The sequence below is a fragment of the Urocitellus parryii genome, chromosome 5 (assembly GCF_045843805.1).
Source record: "Urocitellus parryii isolate mUroPar1 chromosome 5, mUroPar1.hap1, whole genome shotgun sequence".
Taxonomy (NCBI): domain Eukaryota; kingdom Metazoa; phylum Chordata; class Mammalia; order Rodentia; family Sciuridae; genus Urocitellus; species Urocitellus parryii.
Window position 1 is genome coordinate 71,805,898 of NC_135535.1, and position 19,559 is coordinate 71,825,456.

General features: G+C 36.1%; 1 protein-coding gene across 1 annotated transcript in view; it reads left to right on the forward strand.

The window, feature by feature from the left end:
- The first annotated feature begins 241 nt into the window (after positions 1-241).
- The window catches only part of Adamts20 (ADAM metallopeptidase with thrombospondin type 1 motif 20), a 147,511-nt gene continuing 128,193 nt past the window's right edge, over positions 242-19,559 (forward strand). The window contains exons 1-3 of the mRNA XM_026401433.2: positions 242-332; positions 892-1,253; positions 17,416-17,575. Of these exons, the coding sequence (XP_026257218.2) occupies positions 242-332; positions 892-1,253; positions 17,416-17,575 (613 nt within the window). The remainder of the gene's footprint in view (positions 333-891; positions 1,254-17,415; positions 17,576-19,559) is intronic.

A 19,559-nucleotide genomic window follows, 5' to 3' on the forward strand; every position in this document is an offset into this window, starting at 1 on the left:
GCCAGGGGCTGTGGGGCTGCAGTGCGATGAAGCTGCGGCTCAGGGAGAAGAGGCTGGCGGTGTGGCTAGACTGGCCGGCGCGGGGCCCGGGCTACTTCTCGGGAGGCTGCTGAGGCGCCGGGGCGGCCGGCGGGAGAGCGGAGGGCGCGAGGGAGGAGAAGCAGCGGAGCGCAGGGGAAAGCCGGCTGGGCGGCCTGTGGCTCCGGTTGGTCTCCCTGGTTGGGATCCCCTGGGTGGAACCATGCGGGTGGCCAAGTGGCTGACCGGGCTGCTCTACCAGCTCTCGCTCTTCATCACCAGGTCTTGGGAAGTTCATTTCCACCCCAGACAAGGTAAGGTTACCGTGGGGGCACTTCAGCAGCAATGGGGGCCGAGGCCAGAGCGGGACAGGAGTATGGAGGGGGCAAGCAACTCTGTGGGTTGAGGGACGCTGGAGCTACAGGAAATCCTGGGACTCCAGGACCGTTTAGTCCTAAGCATCCCGAGAGATCTTGGTTGCACCGGATTTCGAGGAATCGCGCGCAATGGGGACACATCTTATTCCCCTGACCACGCGGCTGGGGCGCGTGGGGCAGGGTGGCGCTGGAACCCGGGGGGCACAAGTGGGTGGCGGCAGAGAAGCCTAGAGGGATGGGGTGGAGGAGGTGGGCTGCCCAGGGCAATAAGTGGCAAGGTCTTTGCTTAGAACAAATTGGGATGTGGGAAAGCAGATCATGAACAGTCTCAACAGGCGCTTGAGGGTGTGGGTGTGTACGCTATCTCCTGCTTGAGTGCATCTCTCCCGACCCTGGGTGTACCAGGATCTTGGGACTTTTAGCGGAGATGACTGGTTGAAGAAATTTGGGGTTGGGAGCGCATGAGGTTTCAATGGCTATATCGCTGTGGCTGCAGAAGCTCTGGTGAAAACACTAGCCTCCTACGAAGTGGTGACCCCGGCGCGGGTCAATGAGTTCGGTGAAGTGTTCCCTCAGAGCCGCCACTTCAGCCGGAAGAAACGCAGCTTTGAGGCTCTGGAACCCACTCCGTTCAGGACCCACTACCGCATCAGCGCCTACGGGCAGCTCTTCCAGCTGAACCTGAGCGCGGACTCGACCTTCCTTGCTGCGGGTTACACCGAAGTGCACTTGGGAACCCCCGCGCGCGGCGCACAGGAGCACAGCGATGCGCCCCCAGACTTGCGCCACTGCTTCTACCGCGGTCAGGTCAATGCGCGGGAGGATCAAACAGCGGTCTTCAGCTTATGTGGAGGACTGGTAAGCTTGCTCTGATCCCTGGGCATTTTCCTGGGAGTCGGGCAGTGGGGTTTTGAGTTGACGTTTGATGACTTAGGAGTTCATGGGGGGCCACCAGAGGAATTAACATATAGATAAAGCCAAGCTAAAGGCCACTCCCTTGGGGAGAGGAGTTTGGAAGGCTTTAATGCCAGGATGAGCAAGTCCCTGCCTGCAGGGTAAAATCACTCCTCTGAGCAAAGCTGAGAGAGCATCTTTACTACAAGTGTCAGAAGATGGAGTGATGATAGGCCTCAGGTAGTGTGGCTTGTGGGGGTTGTGCTATAAGTGGAGTCTGATTTCCAACAGCAGGGCTGGCTATTTTGTTTAAATGCACCCATACCTGGTCACCTGCTGAGGCAGAACCCTCTACATTTACTTGAATTTGGTAAATTAGCTGGAATGTAGAATGATAAGAGAATGAATACGTGTGGAATGAAAAGGTTCACACTGGCAAGGTTTGAAAAGAACTTTCTTTGGTTGATAGTATAGGGATGACCATTCATCTGTGAAGTATAGAACAGGGAGGAGGTAGAATCTATTTAAAATGCATTGTACCTGCAAGATTCAAGTGATCTAAAAAGACCTGCATCCTGCAAATGAGAAATGGTCATTAGTGTTAGAAGAATAAAGGACAAAGATAGTTTTAAAACTTTAATGAGGAGAAAGGAAATGAAATAAAATATTCAACCATTTGATTTGTTTCTCTCCCATTAAAACATATTCTCAACTTTTTCCCTGTGAACATAAGCAGTCTGCTTAAGCCTAGAACCTCTTTTCAGTAATTATTTTAAACATACAACATAACATACATAATATTAAAAAGAAAGTCAATTAAATTCATTAGTCAAAATATTACAAAGCCAATTTGTGATATAGTAACACATACTTGCTTATTAACACATTAAATAATAAAAGCTATTAGTCTATTTACTACTGTACTTTTGTGGTTGATGAACTTAAGCAATTCAGCTAGCTACATGAACTCTAATGTAATATGAAAGTGTCAGTTTATTGTTAACAAAGCCACAATGTCTGTGATTTCACTTATAGTCATAATTGGAAGAAATGTTCAGCTATCAGAGGTTAGTGAGAATTAAGCCGTAATTTTTTTTTTCCATCCAGTTTCTTGGAACCCCAGGTTAAGGACGTTTACTCTAAAACAGATCTTAGCTCACTTCATCAGTGACTCCTTTGAAAAATGTATGTTCAAGAAGAATCAAGAACTAAGGGGGCTGGGATTGTGACTCAGTGGTAGAGCGATCGTCCAGCACATGGGAGGCCCTGGGTTCGATCCTTAGCACCCCATAAAAATAAAACAAAGGTATTGTGTCCAGCTACTTCTAAAAAATAAATATTTTTTTTTAAAAAGAACTAAGAATTTGGTTAAAGGGTTCTAGTGTTCTCAAATACTGTCAATATTTTTAAGCAAAAACCAATCAACAAACCAAAACAACCATACTTTTAGAAAGGTATTCAAAGATATTTTTAGAATATCTTCACTATTTATTATGTGATTGAATAAAAAATTAATAAAAGGTCTCTCCAAGCCAAATGAATAACTTCCTTGCAGGTTTAAGATGTCTTCTTGGGTGAGTGTTGGCCACTACTAAGTAAATTTGGATTCTTTGCTCTTTTTCAAGCTATTATCTTGAGTTGTATTTACACAAAATGCCTTGAACAATTTCCTTCCTTTCTGCTGTAGATAAACGTAAAATATCTGCAACATCAGAATGGCAGAAACATACTCTAATATTTACACAGTCAATTATACTTCAAAGGAAAAAATTCTCTTTTCTACAGCCTTTTAAAATAATGTTTAGTTTGTCTGGAAAATCTAAATTTACTACTGCAAATTTGTCATGGTCAATATATTTTCTTGATTCAGTATTTTAGAACTTTTGGGAAAAACAGTCCAGATGGAAAACAGTATTAGGAATGATGTTTTTGCTCATTTTGATTCACAATATTGGTGTAATTCAAATTATTTTTTCCATATTCCCTTTTAGAATTCATCTTTTCTTGTCACTGTGCCAGTTTAGATATAGTTGCCTAAGTCATCATCCTGGATTATTAATCCTGTATTTAAATGCTATTTGCTTTTGATAAATTTAGTGATACTTTCAGTTTTTTTATTTAATATTTAAAAATTAATTGCATACATATAAAAAAGATAAAAATTCTCCAATGATATAATAAATAATGAGAGGTATCAAGATCTAAGTAGATAACTTTTCAGTAGTGTGATCATAACCAATTTTAAGTTTGAATTATTAGAATTATTTTAGTGGCATTTCTTTGAGTTTTTCTATTTCTGATATTAGCACTAAAACACTTAATTACTACTTATTTGTAATTGTGAATATTTCTAACCTGATCTAACATTAACTTTCTTTAGATGAATAGTTTCATCAAAGAGAAGAACTTTTGGCAGATTTTAGAATCGATTTAACATTATATCAGATTCTTCTTTTTAGTCTCAGATTAGTCTTTAATCTTTATATCTGGATAAAATTGTGGTACCCACAGCCTGGGCCTGGTGTTTGTAGATAGATGTTGATATAAAGTCTAAGAACTAAATAATACCAACCTTCTGGTCCTGTTCCTCACTTCCTAGCTTACCTTTGTTTCCTTGTGTACTTAATAATGATCTAGCTTGACCAATGTTAATCCATTAGACACTGTTTGCAGTTTGCTGAGGGACTTATTAACTTAGAAATCTCTTCTTTCTCTAATTACTTTTTGCTTTGCTTTAGTTTTGCTTCAAATTGTGATGTTGCATTGTATTAAATGTTTTCCTGAATATGTTGAAATGAGCATTTAATGTTATTTTTTCTTGCTTTTTTTTGTTATTTTTGGTTTTCTTTTGTTGTAGTTGTTTTTATTTTCTTTTGGTACTGGGGATTCAACCCAGTACCAAACCCAGTGCTTAACCACAGAGTCACATCCCAGCTCATTCTCTTTTTATTTAGAGACAGGGTCCCACTAAGTTACTTAGGGCTTCACTAAGTTTCTGAGGTTGGCTTTGAACTTGTGATCCTTCTGCTTCAGTCTCCTGAGATGTTGGGATTACAGGCGTGAGCTATTGAGCCTGGCTCAGTGTATATTATACACTGTTGATTCAAGCATACATTGGTCATTGATGACAACTGACCATATACAGGGCCATAAAATGTTCTGAGATATTTGTATTATTTGGGAGAAAGGCGAGGAAATTGTACTGTTTTGTTCTTCAAGTTCCTGGTGATATCCTTCTGTTTGAACCTTTCTGGTACCAGCAACTGAATTCTGGGCCTGAGAAATTAATGGCCTTCCCTTTCTTGCTCAGTTACAGCTCCCTGGTCTTGTTTGCTGAGTTCTGGCTGTAATACCAGTTTGATTTCTTGACAGGCTGATGCATTGTACAGTCCTAAGACACAGGGTTACTTTATTCCTGGTGCAGTACCTTCTCCAGTTAAGCTAGTTTGGTGATGCTATGGTAATCTTCCAGATCTCCCAGAGAGCATGAAACCTTCTATGGCATTTGAGAGTTAATGCCATAAATAATAGCTTGAATTTTCCCTTTGCCAAACTCTTTTACACCTCCTGTTTCTCTGTGTGGGGAGAACTGTTTCAGAAGATCTCTTTTGAGTCCTACATATTAAGCATGCTAGAGCACTTCTCTTGACCATCTATTTCAACAATCTAATATGCCTTCTGATTCTGGAATTTTAACCTACATAAGAGACATTAGCACATAGACATCTTACCATTTCTTTCTTTGGCTTCTCTTGCCTTTTTCTTCATAAACTCTATGGAGGACTCTTTTGTATTTTTTTTAGTTAACCCATCACTCTTCCATCTTCCCATTTGGGGTAGCATCTACCCTTCCATCCTCTGGTGGCTGCTGGGGAATGTGACTTTTAAAGGAAAGGAACAAAAATTCAGATCAATACTTTCAAAATATTATCTCTGTCCAATCATTTGTTCAAACTGACACTGTCGAATTGACCTAAAACATGTGAACTAATTTTTTTTTCAATTTCTATATTTTATCCTTACTCTTGTCACTTTTTGAAGTCTTTGTATTTACACGTTTTCTCTTTTACTGAATCACTGAACCATAACTACTGTTGTTTAGTTTTCTTCCCAAGTGTTGGGCACAACAACCAGAAGGGGCTGAGTCTACCAGAAATTTTCTTTGTTTAACATGTGTAACTCCTGCTTTCCTAGTCTTTCCTTCTCTATAGTCGTTCTTTCCCACAACTATGAATATTTATTTATGTTATGATATACACTTTTCTGAACAGAGATTTATTTATACATCTTCAAAATCTATGGTAGATATGAAAATGAAGCTGGATCTTAAAATTATCTATGAGTAGTGTAATAGCTAATCAAACACCATTATTAACCAATTGATAGAATGTATAGTTATCAGGACTTAATATTCCTATATTCAACTGTAAACATATATAACATTGACAAATGCTCTTGCCAGAGTTGGGGTCAATATTTAGTAAATTGCAGTGTTATTGTCATGTACTTGCCAGGATGTGATGCATACATTTTCCAGAAGTTATTCCTGACAATCCCTCTGTCACTGGTAGCTCTCTTCTCATATTACCTAGGGATTCCCTTCTTCCAAAGTCCCGTAGGGACTAACTTGACCACCTAGTCAGCTAACTTCACTATTTCTTGGTGGGATTTGAAGCAATGCAGTCTTTTTGGTTGAAGGAAACAGTTTCCAGATGTCATAAAACCAGAAACTGCATCTGGCTTATACAGTTTTCTCAGAGAGCAGCTTGCAGTGGCGATGTGAAACTTATTTGAAGTTTCACATAGGAACCATTCTGCAGCCTGTCAGGCTCTCCTGCTCTTGGATGACTGATTATTGAGTTTCTCTAGTAATTTCTTGTTCAGACAGGAAATAAAAGTATGGAAAGTATCAATGGTGTCTCTACTATTTTTTGTCTGCTCTGGAAAAATTAAGTTTTATCAGTTTCCAAACTTCCTACTTTCCCAAAACTAATATATTCCCAGATAATTACATATGCCATTCTTCATTTATATTTTGTTGGAAAAACTCGTAATGGTTTTAGTTATTCATGTGCTTGCTCAAATATTTGATCAAACAACAGTAGAGAGAATTTCCTATACATCTACTTTCAACATTCTAGAGTGTTGTGGTTCAGGTTTTCAAGAAGCAAATGTAAAGATGGAATTTTGTTCAACGGAAGTGCCTGTGCTAGAGAAACTAAGGGGAGTCTTGGGGATAGGGGCATGTAAGTGTGAAACAGGTGAAGCCAGAGGATGAAAATGTTGGGTAGAAACTCCCTAGGCCACTTGGAAGTACAAGCGATCCAGCAAAGCCCTTGAGCCAGACATGGCTGGGAGAAAAATCTCATACCTCCTCAAAATAAGTCTATTTGGTATTCCTGTCACATTTGGTTACTAACTGGGAGTAGTTTGGGGAAATAATGGTGAGGTAGCAAATGTTGATGGGTTTCAAAGTGCCCTTGTCCACTTATGTTTGACATTATCAGAGCAGTGACACCATGCACATAAACACTTAAGACATAATCTATTAAGTGCTGTTAAAAGAGTGTATAAAAAGTTCTATGTGAACTTTGAGGAAGGAGGTGTTAAGGGAGTTGTTGAGGTCTGTGCTGGGGAAGGCTTCTGTTATAGTTTAGATATGAGATGTCCTTAAAACTCATATGAGAAACAATGCAAGAATGTTTAGAGGTAAAGTGATTGTGTTTTTAGAGCCTTAATCTAATTGGTGCATTGATCCACTCAAATGGGTTAACTGGGTGATAATTGGAAGCAGGTAGAGAGTGTGGCTGGAGGAGGGAGATCACTGGGAGGCATCATTTTGGGGGTATTTATTTTGTCCCTGGCAAGCCAAGCTTAGCCTCTCAGCATCCTGGTGGTGATACTCTGATCTGCATTCCTCCTCTGCTATGATGTTCTTCCTTACCTCAGGCCTAGAGTAATGGAACCATCCATCCATGGACTGTTGAAACCTCTTAAACCATGAGCCTTAAATATATTGTAAAGTTGTGGGTGCTTTAACTGTATATTGCAGGACAGTTCTGTGTGATAGGAGGCACATCTCTCCTCAGCAACATTGTGCAAGCTACAGAGAAGGCAGTGAATCACTGAGAACCACTGTTGTAGTCTACCTGAGGGAGAAAGGTTACCTGAGTAATATTGTAGTGAATAAGAATAGGTATCCATGGAAGGTGAATTATTATAAACAGTTGTTCTTTCTCAACTGTGGGGTAGTTTTGTCATTTGGCAATGTTTGGAGGTGGTTTTGTTTTCATAGCCAATGGGAACATGAGAGAAGCATGGTACTAGCCAAGAATGGATAGAGACCAAGGTTGTTGCTAAACATCCCACAATCCTTAAAAAGCCCCATTATAACAAAGAGTAGTGCTGAAGGGGACAATCTTGCAGCTGACCTGCCGCAGTCTGGCTGGACACAATTCATGAGCCACTTGTCAAACAGAAAGGAACTTTATTCTTAGAACACAGGCTGAACCATAGGAGCTCTTCAGGAATTCCCTCAAAGCCCAACTGCCACCACCGGCTCTTCCGGCCAGCCTCTCAACCCCTACTCCTCCTGCTCTTGAGGCCGATTGGCTGGGTCACATGGGTGGAGCCAAAGGAGTCCCCCAATGAGCAGCTCCGTGGTCTGAAAGGGCGGGGAAACAGCCCAATGAGCAGCACCGCAGAGGAGCCAATCGGCTGGCAGTTGGAAGTTTGCTGGGGCCATGGTGAGCCAATCAGCTGGAAGTTTGCTGGGGCCCCTTTGGCTGTGGCTCTCAACACTGACCCATTAGAATTTGCACTGTAAGAGAAGGAGACCAAAATGATTCTAATGATGGGGCTGAGATGAATTAGTGATCTCCAGGCCATTAAACAAAAAAGGCAGTGACAAAGGAGCAGGTGATAAAGAAAAATTCTGGAACATTTATTTGATTCAATCACAGATTTCCTTTAGTCTTCATAATTATTTAAATTTGTATTTGCTCTTCTCTCTGTCTAGAATGTCTTTTATTTCAAATTCTGACCTATTCTTCATGATCTATTTTGAGCTTTTTTTCCTTTTCCCAATCTTCTCGGGTCAGTGTTGATCAGGCCTTTGCTCTTCTACTATGCAATATATAATGCTTTCATTATATATTGAATTGAAGTTACTTGTCTACATTTCTATCTCATTAATAGACTTTAAAGGCAGAAAATATAGTCATTTATTTTAGCGGCTAATGCATTATATAGAAATGCTTAATGAGTGTGAATGAATATGCTAAAATAGTTAATGTTCATTAATATGTGCCAAATATTTAGCTAGTTCTGCTTCATATTAGCCATTCAATGCAGGAAAATTATTTTAGAAATTTTACTTGAAGTACTTGGACATTTTTATAATTTGTGTATGATTAAATATTTTCAGATATTACCTAGATTAATTGCATTCCATTTGTCACATTATTCATATGGCCTTACATCACACCCTGGTGGTTTTATTCTTGTTTTTCTTATCAAAATTACACTTTTCTATAAAATATATTTCAGCTTTCCAGTTTACACTAAAAGGAAGAAACAGAATGCTCATTCTTTTCAATAAATACTTATCATTTAGTACCTAGCAACCACTATTGGGTATTGGTCATATAGATTACCTTTCCAGTTGGAACAATATTGTACTTTTAAATTCAAAATATATCCATAAGCTAGATAAATGATCTAATACCATAGTAAAAGCACAGAGAAGACATACTGGGTCTTGACTTTTTCAACTCAAAGGAGACACATACAATTCTTTGTATATTCTGTTGATGAGAACTTGTTTCCTGGCTTCACCATGATACAAAAAGTCTGGGAAATGGGGAGTAGTAGTATTCCCATGAAGAAGACAGGAACATAGATATTGGAGATAGCTAACAGTCTCTACCACAGGCTGCCCTTCCATTTACCAAACAGCCCTTTGCTGTTCTCTTGCTACACAGCAGACATACTCTTCTTGTCTATGAATGCTCACAGTTGCACTTGTTCTGACTGAGATTCTGTGGTCTCTGAGTAATGCACAATATTCTCTATAAAGTACAGATGCAGATCTTTGGTACTTGGCACTTTGTGAATTAAAAAAAAAAAAAACAATTATTTGCACCCCCTGCAAACCCAGCATGACCAGCATGGGTGGTATCCTAACCTTAACTTTCTGTAGGAAGAAAGCGAGACACCTAGTAGTCACTGATCTACAAAAAATTTCTACTCCTTCTGGGGAGGAATTGTTGAGACCATTTGGTTGGTTTCCTCATTATATTTTGTGATTCATTTTTCTGGAAAGTCATCAGTTACCTGCCTTCTATAAGAGTCTTGTCCTTTCTCTTCCATTATTTATCTAAATGGGTTCTGAGGGCACTGCTGACTGAAAGGAGGGAAGCTTCAGGAATGCTGGGATAGTTCTGAGGACTTATAGTTTGTTTTACAATGAAATTCATCAAAAAATTTTGAGTCAGGCTCGTGGTTTCTTTGCTAATATAATCTGTCAGAAACTGATTTGGCTTCTCATTGCAGATCAAATTTTGATAATTGCTTTAAATTATTTTCCTGTGGCAGTTGCCAAAGACATTTATATTAAATCTTATAATGCTAAGAATCTATTTTAGGGAAAAGCATGTATTGGATTCTCAGCCTACTAGTAAGACAAATAAAACTATTGCTCTATTACAAAAGTAAAAGAAGGGGCTTGGGATATAGCTCAGTTGGTAGAGTGCTTGCCTCACATGCACAAGGCACTGGGTTCGATCCCCAGCACCACAAGAGAATGACAATATGTTTATAATCTTTAGATGGGGGAAAATACAAAGGGAAATATACAAATAAAAAAATAGCTAGATTTGCCCAAGTAATAATTGAAGAGAATTACATGTCAAGATAATTATGAATAAATTTAAAATAAGCTAGAAAAATATATGCTACTAATAGGACAGATGGTTTGGCATATTTATAGCATGTCTCCCTCTAGTTAATCTATGTATTTTTTGTTTTTGTTTTTAAGTAATATTGCTTTATACTATTTTGACAATATAATCATGAACATATTTCTATTATATATCTAAAATATTTTTAATTTATATTATTTTTAAATTTCTATTATATTTTAAAATTTCTATTATATATCTAAAATATTTTTAAAATTTCTATTATATCTAAATTTTTTTTGTCATTGTTGTAATTTCTCACTGTTATGGTGATTTTAGATTTTATGTCTTTATTGACATTTTAGGGAGAGGTTGGGAGAGGCTGACCTGAGTACTGCTACCAAGATTTTACAAGAATGTGGCTGTTTCCTTGATAATTGTCTGTTTTGTTGAAGTTCATATGACTTCAAAAACACCTTAGTGCTTCAAAGAAAGAAATATTACAGAATTTATTCCTCATTATTGAGGTTGCTGGGATTCAGTATTTGAACTTGAGTCCTCTGGCTGTATAAATCTTGGGTAGATGAGTTCAGCTGTTTTTATTTTCTTGATCCTGATGGACCAGCACTTGGTAAAGGACCATTCTCTTTAGCTGAGGGGTCAGCCATGGATTTCCTTTCTATTGTCTCTTCTCACTTTTACAGCATTCTTTACCTTCCCCAATTCCAGGTCTTTAAAGATCTCTAAAGATCTGGAGTTGGGGAAGGTAAAGAATGCTGTCAGAAGAGAAAAGTAAACTTTACCATAAATTTTCTGCTTTGTTCTTCCAGATCCAATTCTGATGTTTTCTTCATATTGATTCATTCATTTATTCAATACACTATTTCCTAGGCCTGATCATTGGTGTTACAATGAGGAATTGTCAGGGAGAGAAACCTTTATGCATTGAACAGACTATTATTCCAGAATAAAAATGAATCTCAGAGTTATTGTTGGGATCTTTTATTATGCAACACTTGTGTTCTGCCTGTGGTGCAAAGGGTGACTGTAACATAGGTGTATTTAATGGAGAATTTTTCATCCTTTTTGAAAATATGTTCAATTCTAAGACAATTATTGAGCTCCTTTTATGAACATTATCTTAATGTATATTACATTTTGTAGGAAATGGAATAAATAAAATTATGCAGATAATTTGTCTTTTTAATTCACATAGTGCCAAGTGATAAAGATCTATATTTGCACTTTATAGTGTTTTATAGATAATTCTAGTGAGGGTTAGAGATATGAAATAACTTACTTAAAGTTCCATGAGTGCAAACATAGTACACATTTCTTGGCTTTCTTATAAATATGTTTAGGATATGGTGTATGATTAAAGATGGGAAATCATTAAATATTTTAGAAAACAGTTTCAACAGTACCTTATTTTCATATGTTGTTCTCCAGTTGCTACTGCTTAATATGAAAACTGTAATGATTTGGGAAGAGAGTTAAAGGGATTTGTATCTTGTGCTTGTTTTTACCCTTTAATGAAATCTGAGAGCACATTATTGGTAGCAACAGTACATGTGTTTGCCATGTATTTGAAAAAAATACATGGATGAATGCCACAATGCTGAAATAAGAATATTTTAGGAAAAACAATTGTATAAAAATTTTCTAAACATAAGAATTTTGGCCTATGGGAATAAATTGGAACCAGTTGTATAATTATTTACTGCCTTTCAAAGCAGCTTGGCCAATAGATAATCCTTATTCTATGAAATTAGGTACCCTTGCCCAAGTGGAAATTTAATTTTGCAGATTCTTAATAGTCATTGAAAGAACGTATTTTTGGAATCTGATTGACATTTCTCATAAATCGAATTGTAGTGCTCATCTGAAGATAAGTTTCTAAAAATATGGCATGATCTAAATGTAATTCTATGAGCCACCTGTTTTGCTAAGTCCTCAAATTCCTTACCAGGTTCCTTTCCAAGTTTTTTAAAAAATTAAGTGCTTCCTTAGGAGCCTTTAGGCAAAACCTTAATATTTTTATTATTTGAACAGGAAATTCCCTTTAATGGGATGGATTATAGAAAAACTCATGGAAGTAAAATACTTCTAGGTCCCTCACTGATAATTCAAAAGAGAAATCATTTTAAAAAAACAAGTTATTTCACATTTTTCCCTGAATTTTATATTTTAAAACATGAAGGTTTTGTTTAAGAAAGAACCTTTTAGTTGCAAAGGCACTATTCTTCGCAAGCTGTTCTAGCACAACTAAAAGGAGGTGCTGATGAGTCTGGACTGAACTATATTTGCTTTTTCTGATATGGGAGCATGAGCTGGATCTATGTGCAGTTTTATTGGAACATTAAAATAGAAGTACCTCATAGTCAGATTTTGAGCCTGGAGAGCATGAAAGAAATTCCACAGGTATAAATATTTTCGCTATTACTTGGGAATAGTATGATGTTCTTCAAAGTAGTTTTGTAGTTGCAGTTAGCTAAGTAACAGGCTAGTTCATGTCTATTTGCATCTTTTTCCTAGATATCACATTTCCCCTCTTCAGCAAGCTTTTTTTAAAAGGCAGAAAGGGATTTTTGCATGGATCCATGCACTCAGATTTCAAAACCAGTGTCTTTGTTACTTCTTATAATTACAGTTGAAATTAGTTTTATGATAAAATAGAGAATGCTAGAATTTTGGTACATACTGAAAATATTTGATTGTGGTTATATATTGGTAGCATTAATGAAATATGATAGGGGACAGGTCACTAGGAAACTGTCCAGGAAATAAACATAAAGATAAAACATCTTAATATGTATTGTTTTGCTTTTTACCCAAAAGACACTAATTTATAGTTAGTATATCTGATGGAATTTCTTTAACTTTTAAACCATTTAAAATATACAATCCTAATAACACATTAAGAGTTCCTAAATATTTTAGTTTTCAGCAAAGAAAGGTAATTATCATGTAAATATATCCCAGACAAGTCTCAAGGCTACCATAACTTAAGAATGTTTAGAAAGAAAATCAAAGAATTATTAAAGGGAATATGAGAAAAATCTCAGATACTATCTTGGTTCTCATAATTTTAATTTCTACAGAAATATTGAGTGTCCGTTTCAGGCAATGTTTTAGATGTTTGAACTGTAAAGAGAGTAAAATCACTGATCTAGTAATTATCGTAAAAAGAACTTTATGCCTACAATTGCCATAAGTATTTAAATGGCATTAGTGTTTTTTCCATTAAAATAGCAATTTAAAATATACCTTTATTTTTATAATAGAATTTAAAACAACCATTTTAAAGTTGTCTATAAATTATCTTAGCATATTTATAATTAAGAAATGGAGTGTCATTCACTAAACCTGTGCCTATAGTATTACCTATAATTCAGTAAATCACTTCTGAAGTGGTTCTTTGCAGAAATATGCTTTTCTAAGTGGAAAAATGCTTAGTTTAAGTATAGGTAAATATATATTTGTATATTCTGAGGTATGATAATGAATGCTTTTCAAAGTCAAGCAGTGCTGACCTCTGCTGATTGAACCTCATATCCTACTAGTCCATCTTTCCTGGTTGGCACAGCTTTAGCTTTACTGTTTTCTGTCACCTGGACTTGTCAAACTTTCCTTGTCTCTAGGCTATTTGGTTCCTGTTTGGAATGTTCCCTGGAAGTTTTCCACGGCTACCTTCTTGTTATTCCAACTTCAACCTTGCCCTCCCTTTGTAGAAGGTGTCCCCACCTGTTGTTTTCTATCTTTTTGATCTAGTTTTTTTTTAATTGCACTTATTGGTGTATTACATTTTTACATGTTGTCTGTCTTTTCCTATATAAGTTATTTGAAGGCAAGGATTTTGTCATGTTCACTTTTGTATCTTTAGCTCATAAAACTATGTCTGGTCCATAGTAGGTGCATATGAAATATTTGTTGATTATTTCATGAACTTATCAAAATTGGCATATGATGACTGTGTAGTGTAATGAGTTAAGGCATGAATTGTTGAGCTGGGCTGTTCCTCTTCTTACTTACTAAGTGTGAGACTTGGGGACTAGTTTCTTAACCCTTCTGCTCCTTATTTGTCTTACCTGTAAAGTGAGGAGTATATCATAACATGTTTCAAAGTTATTGTTAGTTTGATATATGAATTATGTATGGATGAATATATATCAATATAGAGGTATACACACACACGTCTACCTTTTATATATATATATATATATATATATATATATATATTTCTCTGAGAAAGTCAGAGAGAGAGAAGGGGAGAGAGATAAAGTCAGAGAGAGAGAAGGGGGGAGAGAAAGAGAGAGAGAATGAGAATATGATATCTGACTTCTATATTGGAGTAAAGCCATTTTTATTATATATGCCTACCTTGGATGATTTAGCCTCACCTGACCAAGGAGAGAGAGGGCAATTGTTTGGATATATGTATCTCACTATATTTACTTTGGGTTAGCAGTAGTTTTTCAGTTAATATTATTATTTTAAAGTATATATTGGTGTAATATAAGAAGATGACAGTTTTACGTCTACCTTTCCAATTTTTATACTTCTATTCTCCTTCTTTTATCTAATTCTGTTGTATAATAAAGGGAATCTTTGTAATCCTGACCTATGTGAAGTGCTTTGTTATGTCTTCATTATGCTTGATGTTGTCTTTTTGGTTGTGACATAATTTATTATGTTAAGGAAGCATCCATCTATTTTACATTTTAAAAAAATAATATTTATTAATTTTATCAAAAGCCATGTGACTTATTATTTATTATGGATTTTATTAATGGATTCCTAATACTGAATCATACTTGCTTTCCTATGATAAGCTCCATGTATTAGTCTTTTAATGTGATGCTGGATTTTATTATTCCTTTTGATAATATAATTTTGGACTTTTACCTTATGATATTCACATATGAGCTTGCTCTGTATTCATTTGTTGCATTTTAGTGTTGTTATTTCTAGATTTCGATGTTAAGTTCACACTAATTTCATAAAAATAATTTGGATTATTTCTTCTTTTTTATCTTTTGGAACAGTTCAATAATGGTGGAATTATCTGATCTTTGAAGGTATTGTGGAATTCTTTTGTGAAACCATCAAGGCTGGGTTTTTTTGTATGTGATGTAACTTGGACATCTTTTTCTTGGTAGAAAGGGATCTGTTAGGATATCTAATCTTTTTGGATTCTTTTTAGTAAATTATCTTCCCCCCAAATCATCTCTATCACTCCTCTCACTGTCTCTTTTTCTACTTTCTTCTGGCATTGATATCTTGTAATCAATCTATTCCAGCTGCCAAACCAGCTCTATCACCATTACCATTATTCAGATTTTTCTTCTGGGTTATAGCCTGTCTTGTAGTTGCTAGTTTTTTTTTTCTATCATCTCTAACATTAAATCTTACTAAGTTAAATTTCATAGCTTATGGTCTCAAGTACTCATCCATTTAGCATATATTTATTCAATATCTGGAATGTGGCAATCATACAGAGAAGAGTACAAGCAAAGCCCTATTCTCATGGAGCTTATATTTCAGTGGATTGTATCAGACAAGTTACAAAGAAGCATAAATACAAATGTATCAGGTGATAAGTGATATTAAGAAAGTGAACTGGGATATAGGGACTAGAGAGGTGATTCAGTTCCATTTTGTATAGGGTGATGAATGTTGAGTGGAGATTCCAAAGAAATGATAACTGGGAGCTCCCATGAAGAAGTGCTTGATGCAGGTTTAGTAAACACAAAGTCCCTGAGGTGGGACTCTATTTGTCATGTTTGAGAAATAACAAAGGCACCAGGAGAGAGCTCTAGTGTGAGATAAGGTGAAAGTAGGAGAAAAGAAAGCCAGAGTCTAATTGTTGTCAGTGTGTGCTTAGAGGAATGGAGGGGTACAGAGGGGTGGCACATCACATAGAATACTGAAGAACATTGTAAGAACTTTTGATTTTATTGAGTGACTTTCCTTAGTTGTATTTTTTTCCCCCTGGGGAGTGACATGATCCAGACTTTTGTTGAAAACAATTATTATGACTGTGTATAGAAGCTAGATTACAGAAGGCTATCGATTTAGTTCAGGAAGAAAGACCTTTAGATTTGATCATAGATATAGTGCCAAATGGGAGAAGTCGTTTGATTTTGGTTACATTTTGACAGCTGAGCCATCAGGATTTGCAGGTGGACTGAATATGGGATTTGAAGGAAAGAACCATCCTTGATTTCTCTAAAAGAAGTTTTGGTCTCAGAAATCTAAAAAAAGTTAGGCCATTTACTGAAGTAGGGAGTGTTTTTTAAAAACAACAAATTTGGACCCGGAATCTGGAGTATGGCTAGGCACCGTGGCACATGCCTATAATGCCAGAGACTCTGGAGGCTTAGATGGGAAGATCACAAGTTCAAATCTAGCCTCAGCAACTTATTGAGGCTCTTTGCAACTTAGTGAGATCCTGTCTCAAGATAAAAAATAAAAAGGGCCGGGGATTTAGCTTAGTGGATAAGCATCCTGGGTTCAATCTCTGTACCAAAAATTTTTATTTTACTTAAAATAAAAATTAGAGCACACAAAAAAAAAAAAAAAGAAAGAAAAAGAGTATGGTCTTAGACCTCTTAAGGTTGGGAATGTTGTGTGAATGATGTCAACAACATTTTGGGTGCTGGATTCTGGAATTCAGAAGACAGGTCTTTGTGAAAATTCTTTCATGGCTCTTCATTGCTGATGAATCCAAATTTCTAGCACCACATTCAACAATTTTGACCCAGCCTACTTTTTAGTCTTGATATCACATTATTGCCTTACACAGATTAAATCAACCAGCCTTTACTATTTATAGACTATTTTATACTTATCTTTTCCCATTTTGAGGACTTTGCTTTGCTATTTTTTTTTATATCTGGAATACCTATTATCGCAGCTCTGCCTATTGGAATATTATTTAGTTTTTATATATAAGAATGTAGAAAGAAGAATGAGTCTTGAAAAGGAAATTTTTATGTAGATTTGTGGTATTTTTGAACAGGCTCTGCTGTTTTACTTCTGTGTGCTTATTTTATTTTACTTTTTTGTCATGCTAGCGATTGAACACTGGGCCTCACTCATGCTAGGCAAGCACTCTTATCACTGAGCCACTCCCCTAGCCCTATGTGCTCATTTTAACCTGCGGTGCAGTGTGTCTTCTTAGTTACAGTTGGGAAAATGTTGACTTTTGTTTTCTTTATTTTCAGATGGGAACATTTAAAGCACATGATGGTGAATATTTCTTAGAACCTATAATGAAGGCAGATGGGAGTGAACATGAAGAAGACCACAATAAGCCACATCTCATATATAGACAGGAATTGAAGAGCTCTTTTCTACAGTCTCACAGACCTTGTGAAGTTTCAGGTAAACTATAAAGTCAAACTTTTCTGTTAAGTTGTGATATAATTCAAATCTTCTTATGGTTTAGCTTTTACATATTTCCTTAAGTATTTAGTTACTTTTAATTGAGATATCAAAATCATATATATTTACCATGTACAGCCTATTGTTTTGAAACAAGTATACATTGTGGAATGGCTAAATCAAACTAATTAACATGTGTTACCTCACATAGCTTTTTTTTTTTTTAGGTGAAAACACTTAAAATCTACTTTATAATTTTCAAGATTCTAATACATTTTTATTAACTGTAGTCACTATGTTGTAAATGTCTCTTGAACTCATTTCTTCCATTTAACTGAAATTTTGGTTTCCTTTAACCAACATCTCCCCAACCCTTCCCACCTGCCCCTGGTAACCACTGTTCTACTCTTTACTTCTATGTTTTCAACTGTTTTAGATTTTATGTGTAAGTGAGAGCATATGTTATTCAATATTGAAGTATATGATTTTTAAACAATATTTTGACTTGTAAGTATCTATTAGAAATTGTTTGTAGATAATTTTTGTAGTAAACTATGTTTAAATTTAAAAAAAGGGATTTATAGGGAACAATCACACGCAATTTTATGTCATCTGTCATCCACAGTAGTGTGATTTGGTTATTCTCAGCAGAATTTTAGATTAAAAGTACGACTGACTGAACATAAATAACAATATCACATTGCTCAGTTTTGCATGGTTTTTAACTTTCACAAGTGGAAATAAGTTGCACATAGCTGTGACTCTTCCTTTTTGCTCCGAATTGTTTCTGGGTTCCTCTACATGAGTGTGTGGAGCCGCAGTTCATCCCTTGTCATTGCTGCACAGTCTGCATTTGCTGAGTGTATCAGACACTGGTAGACTAGTTCCTGCACTCGTTTTCCTCTTGAACTTGTGGCTTCTTTGTAGTTTTTGCTAATACAAAAGATGCCACTGTGAATGTTATTGTCCCTATCTCCTGTGTTTGAGAGTTTCTCCGTGGTATATAAATAGACACTAGATAATTCCACATTGTTTTATGGAGAGGCTTTTTAAAAAAAATCATATTTATAGTTCCAGCAATATAGGAGAGAAGTATATTTTCATCATATTTTTTTCCTGTAAAATTCAGACTACTGAAGATTTATAATAGATTAGAATCTGGAAGTCATAGATTACTACAAAGTATAAATCTGCTACCATTAAAATACTTTACTTATACATTGTATTAAAGTTGTTTTTATTGAGTTGTGTCCTTATATCTATGTGAATCTTCATTATTTATAAAATGGTGTACTACAATATAGTGGAGAAAAGGCACCTGCAGTTATCATCAAAGTACAAAATCTAGACAAAAGAGTGGGATTAGAAAGGATTTATTTGTGATTGTAGGTGTCCATAAACTATAGTTCCAAACACTGTGATGCCATCTGTTTTGGGATATAATGATATGTAGGCCTTTGAAGGTTTTCCCTGGGAATGCACTTCTTAACCTTTGCTATTATAAGGGTGCCAGTTTGGAGTGGTTCTCACTGTGTCTAAGGCCCTGTTTTAAATCTATTGACATAATAGATGCCTTTCTTATGCTTTTAATATGAGCATAAGGGTTTCATTTTTATGGCTTCAAAGAAAACACAAATGGGTACAGCTTCACAATAGAACTCTACAGAAGGCAGCTTATGCTTGTTCTGATCTACCATTCAGGAGCAACTTGTTTAATGAATTGTTTAGCTTCTTAAGAAGAAAACCACCAAGTAGACATTCTGAATGCATAAATGTTTCACATAATGATATGCAGGGTTTCACATTCATGATCAGCGTTAATTATCAGCAAGAAAATGATTCAAGTAAAGCTGGGTTCTTTTGTTTAAAAATATTTATACTAAAGATTTATTTTAAAAACTACAAATAAAAAAATGAATGGAAATCTATAGGATTTAATTTTAATCACGATATACTTTTTTCAATATCTGTTAAAATGTATGAA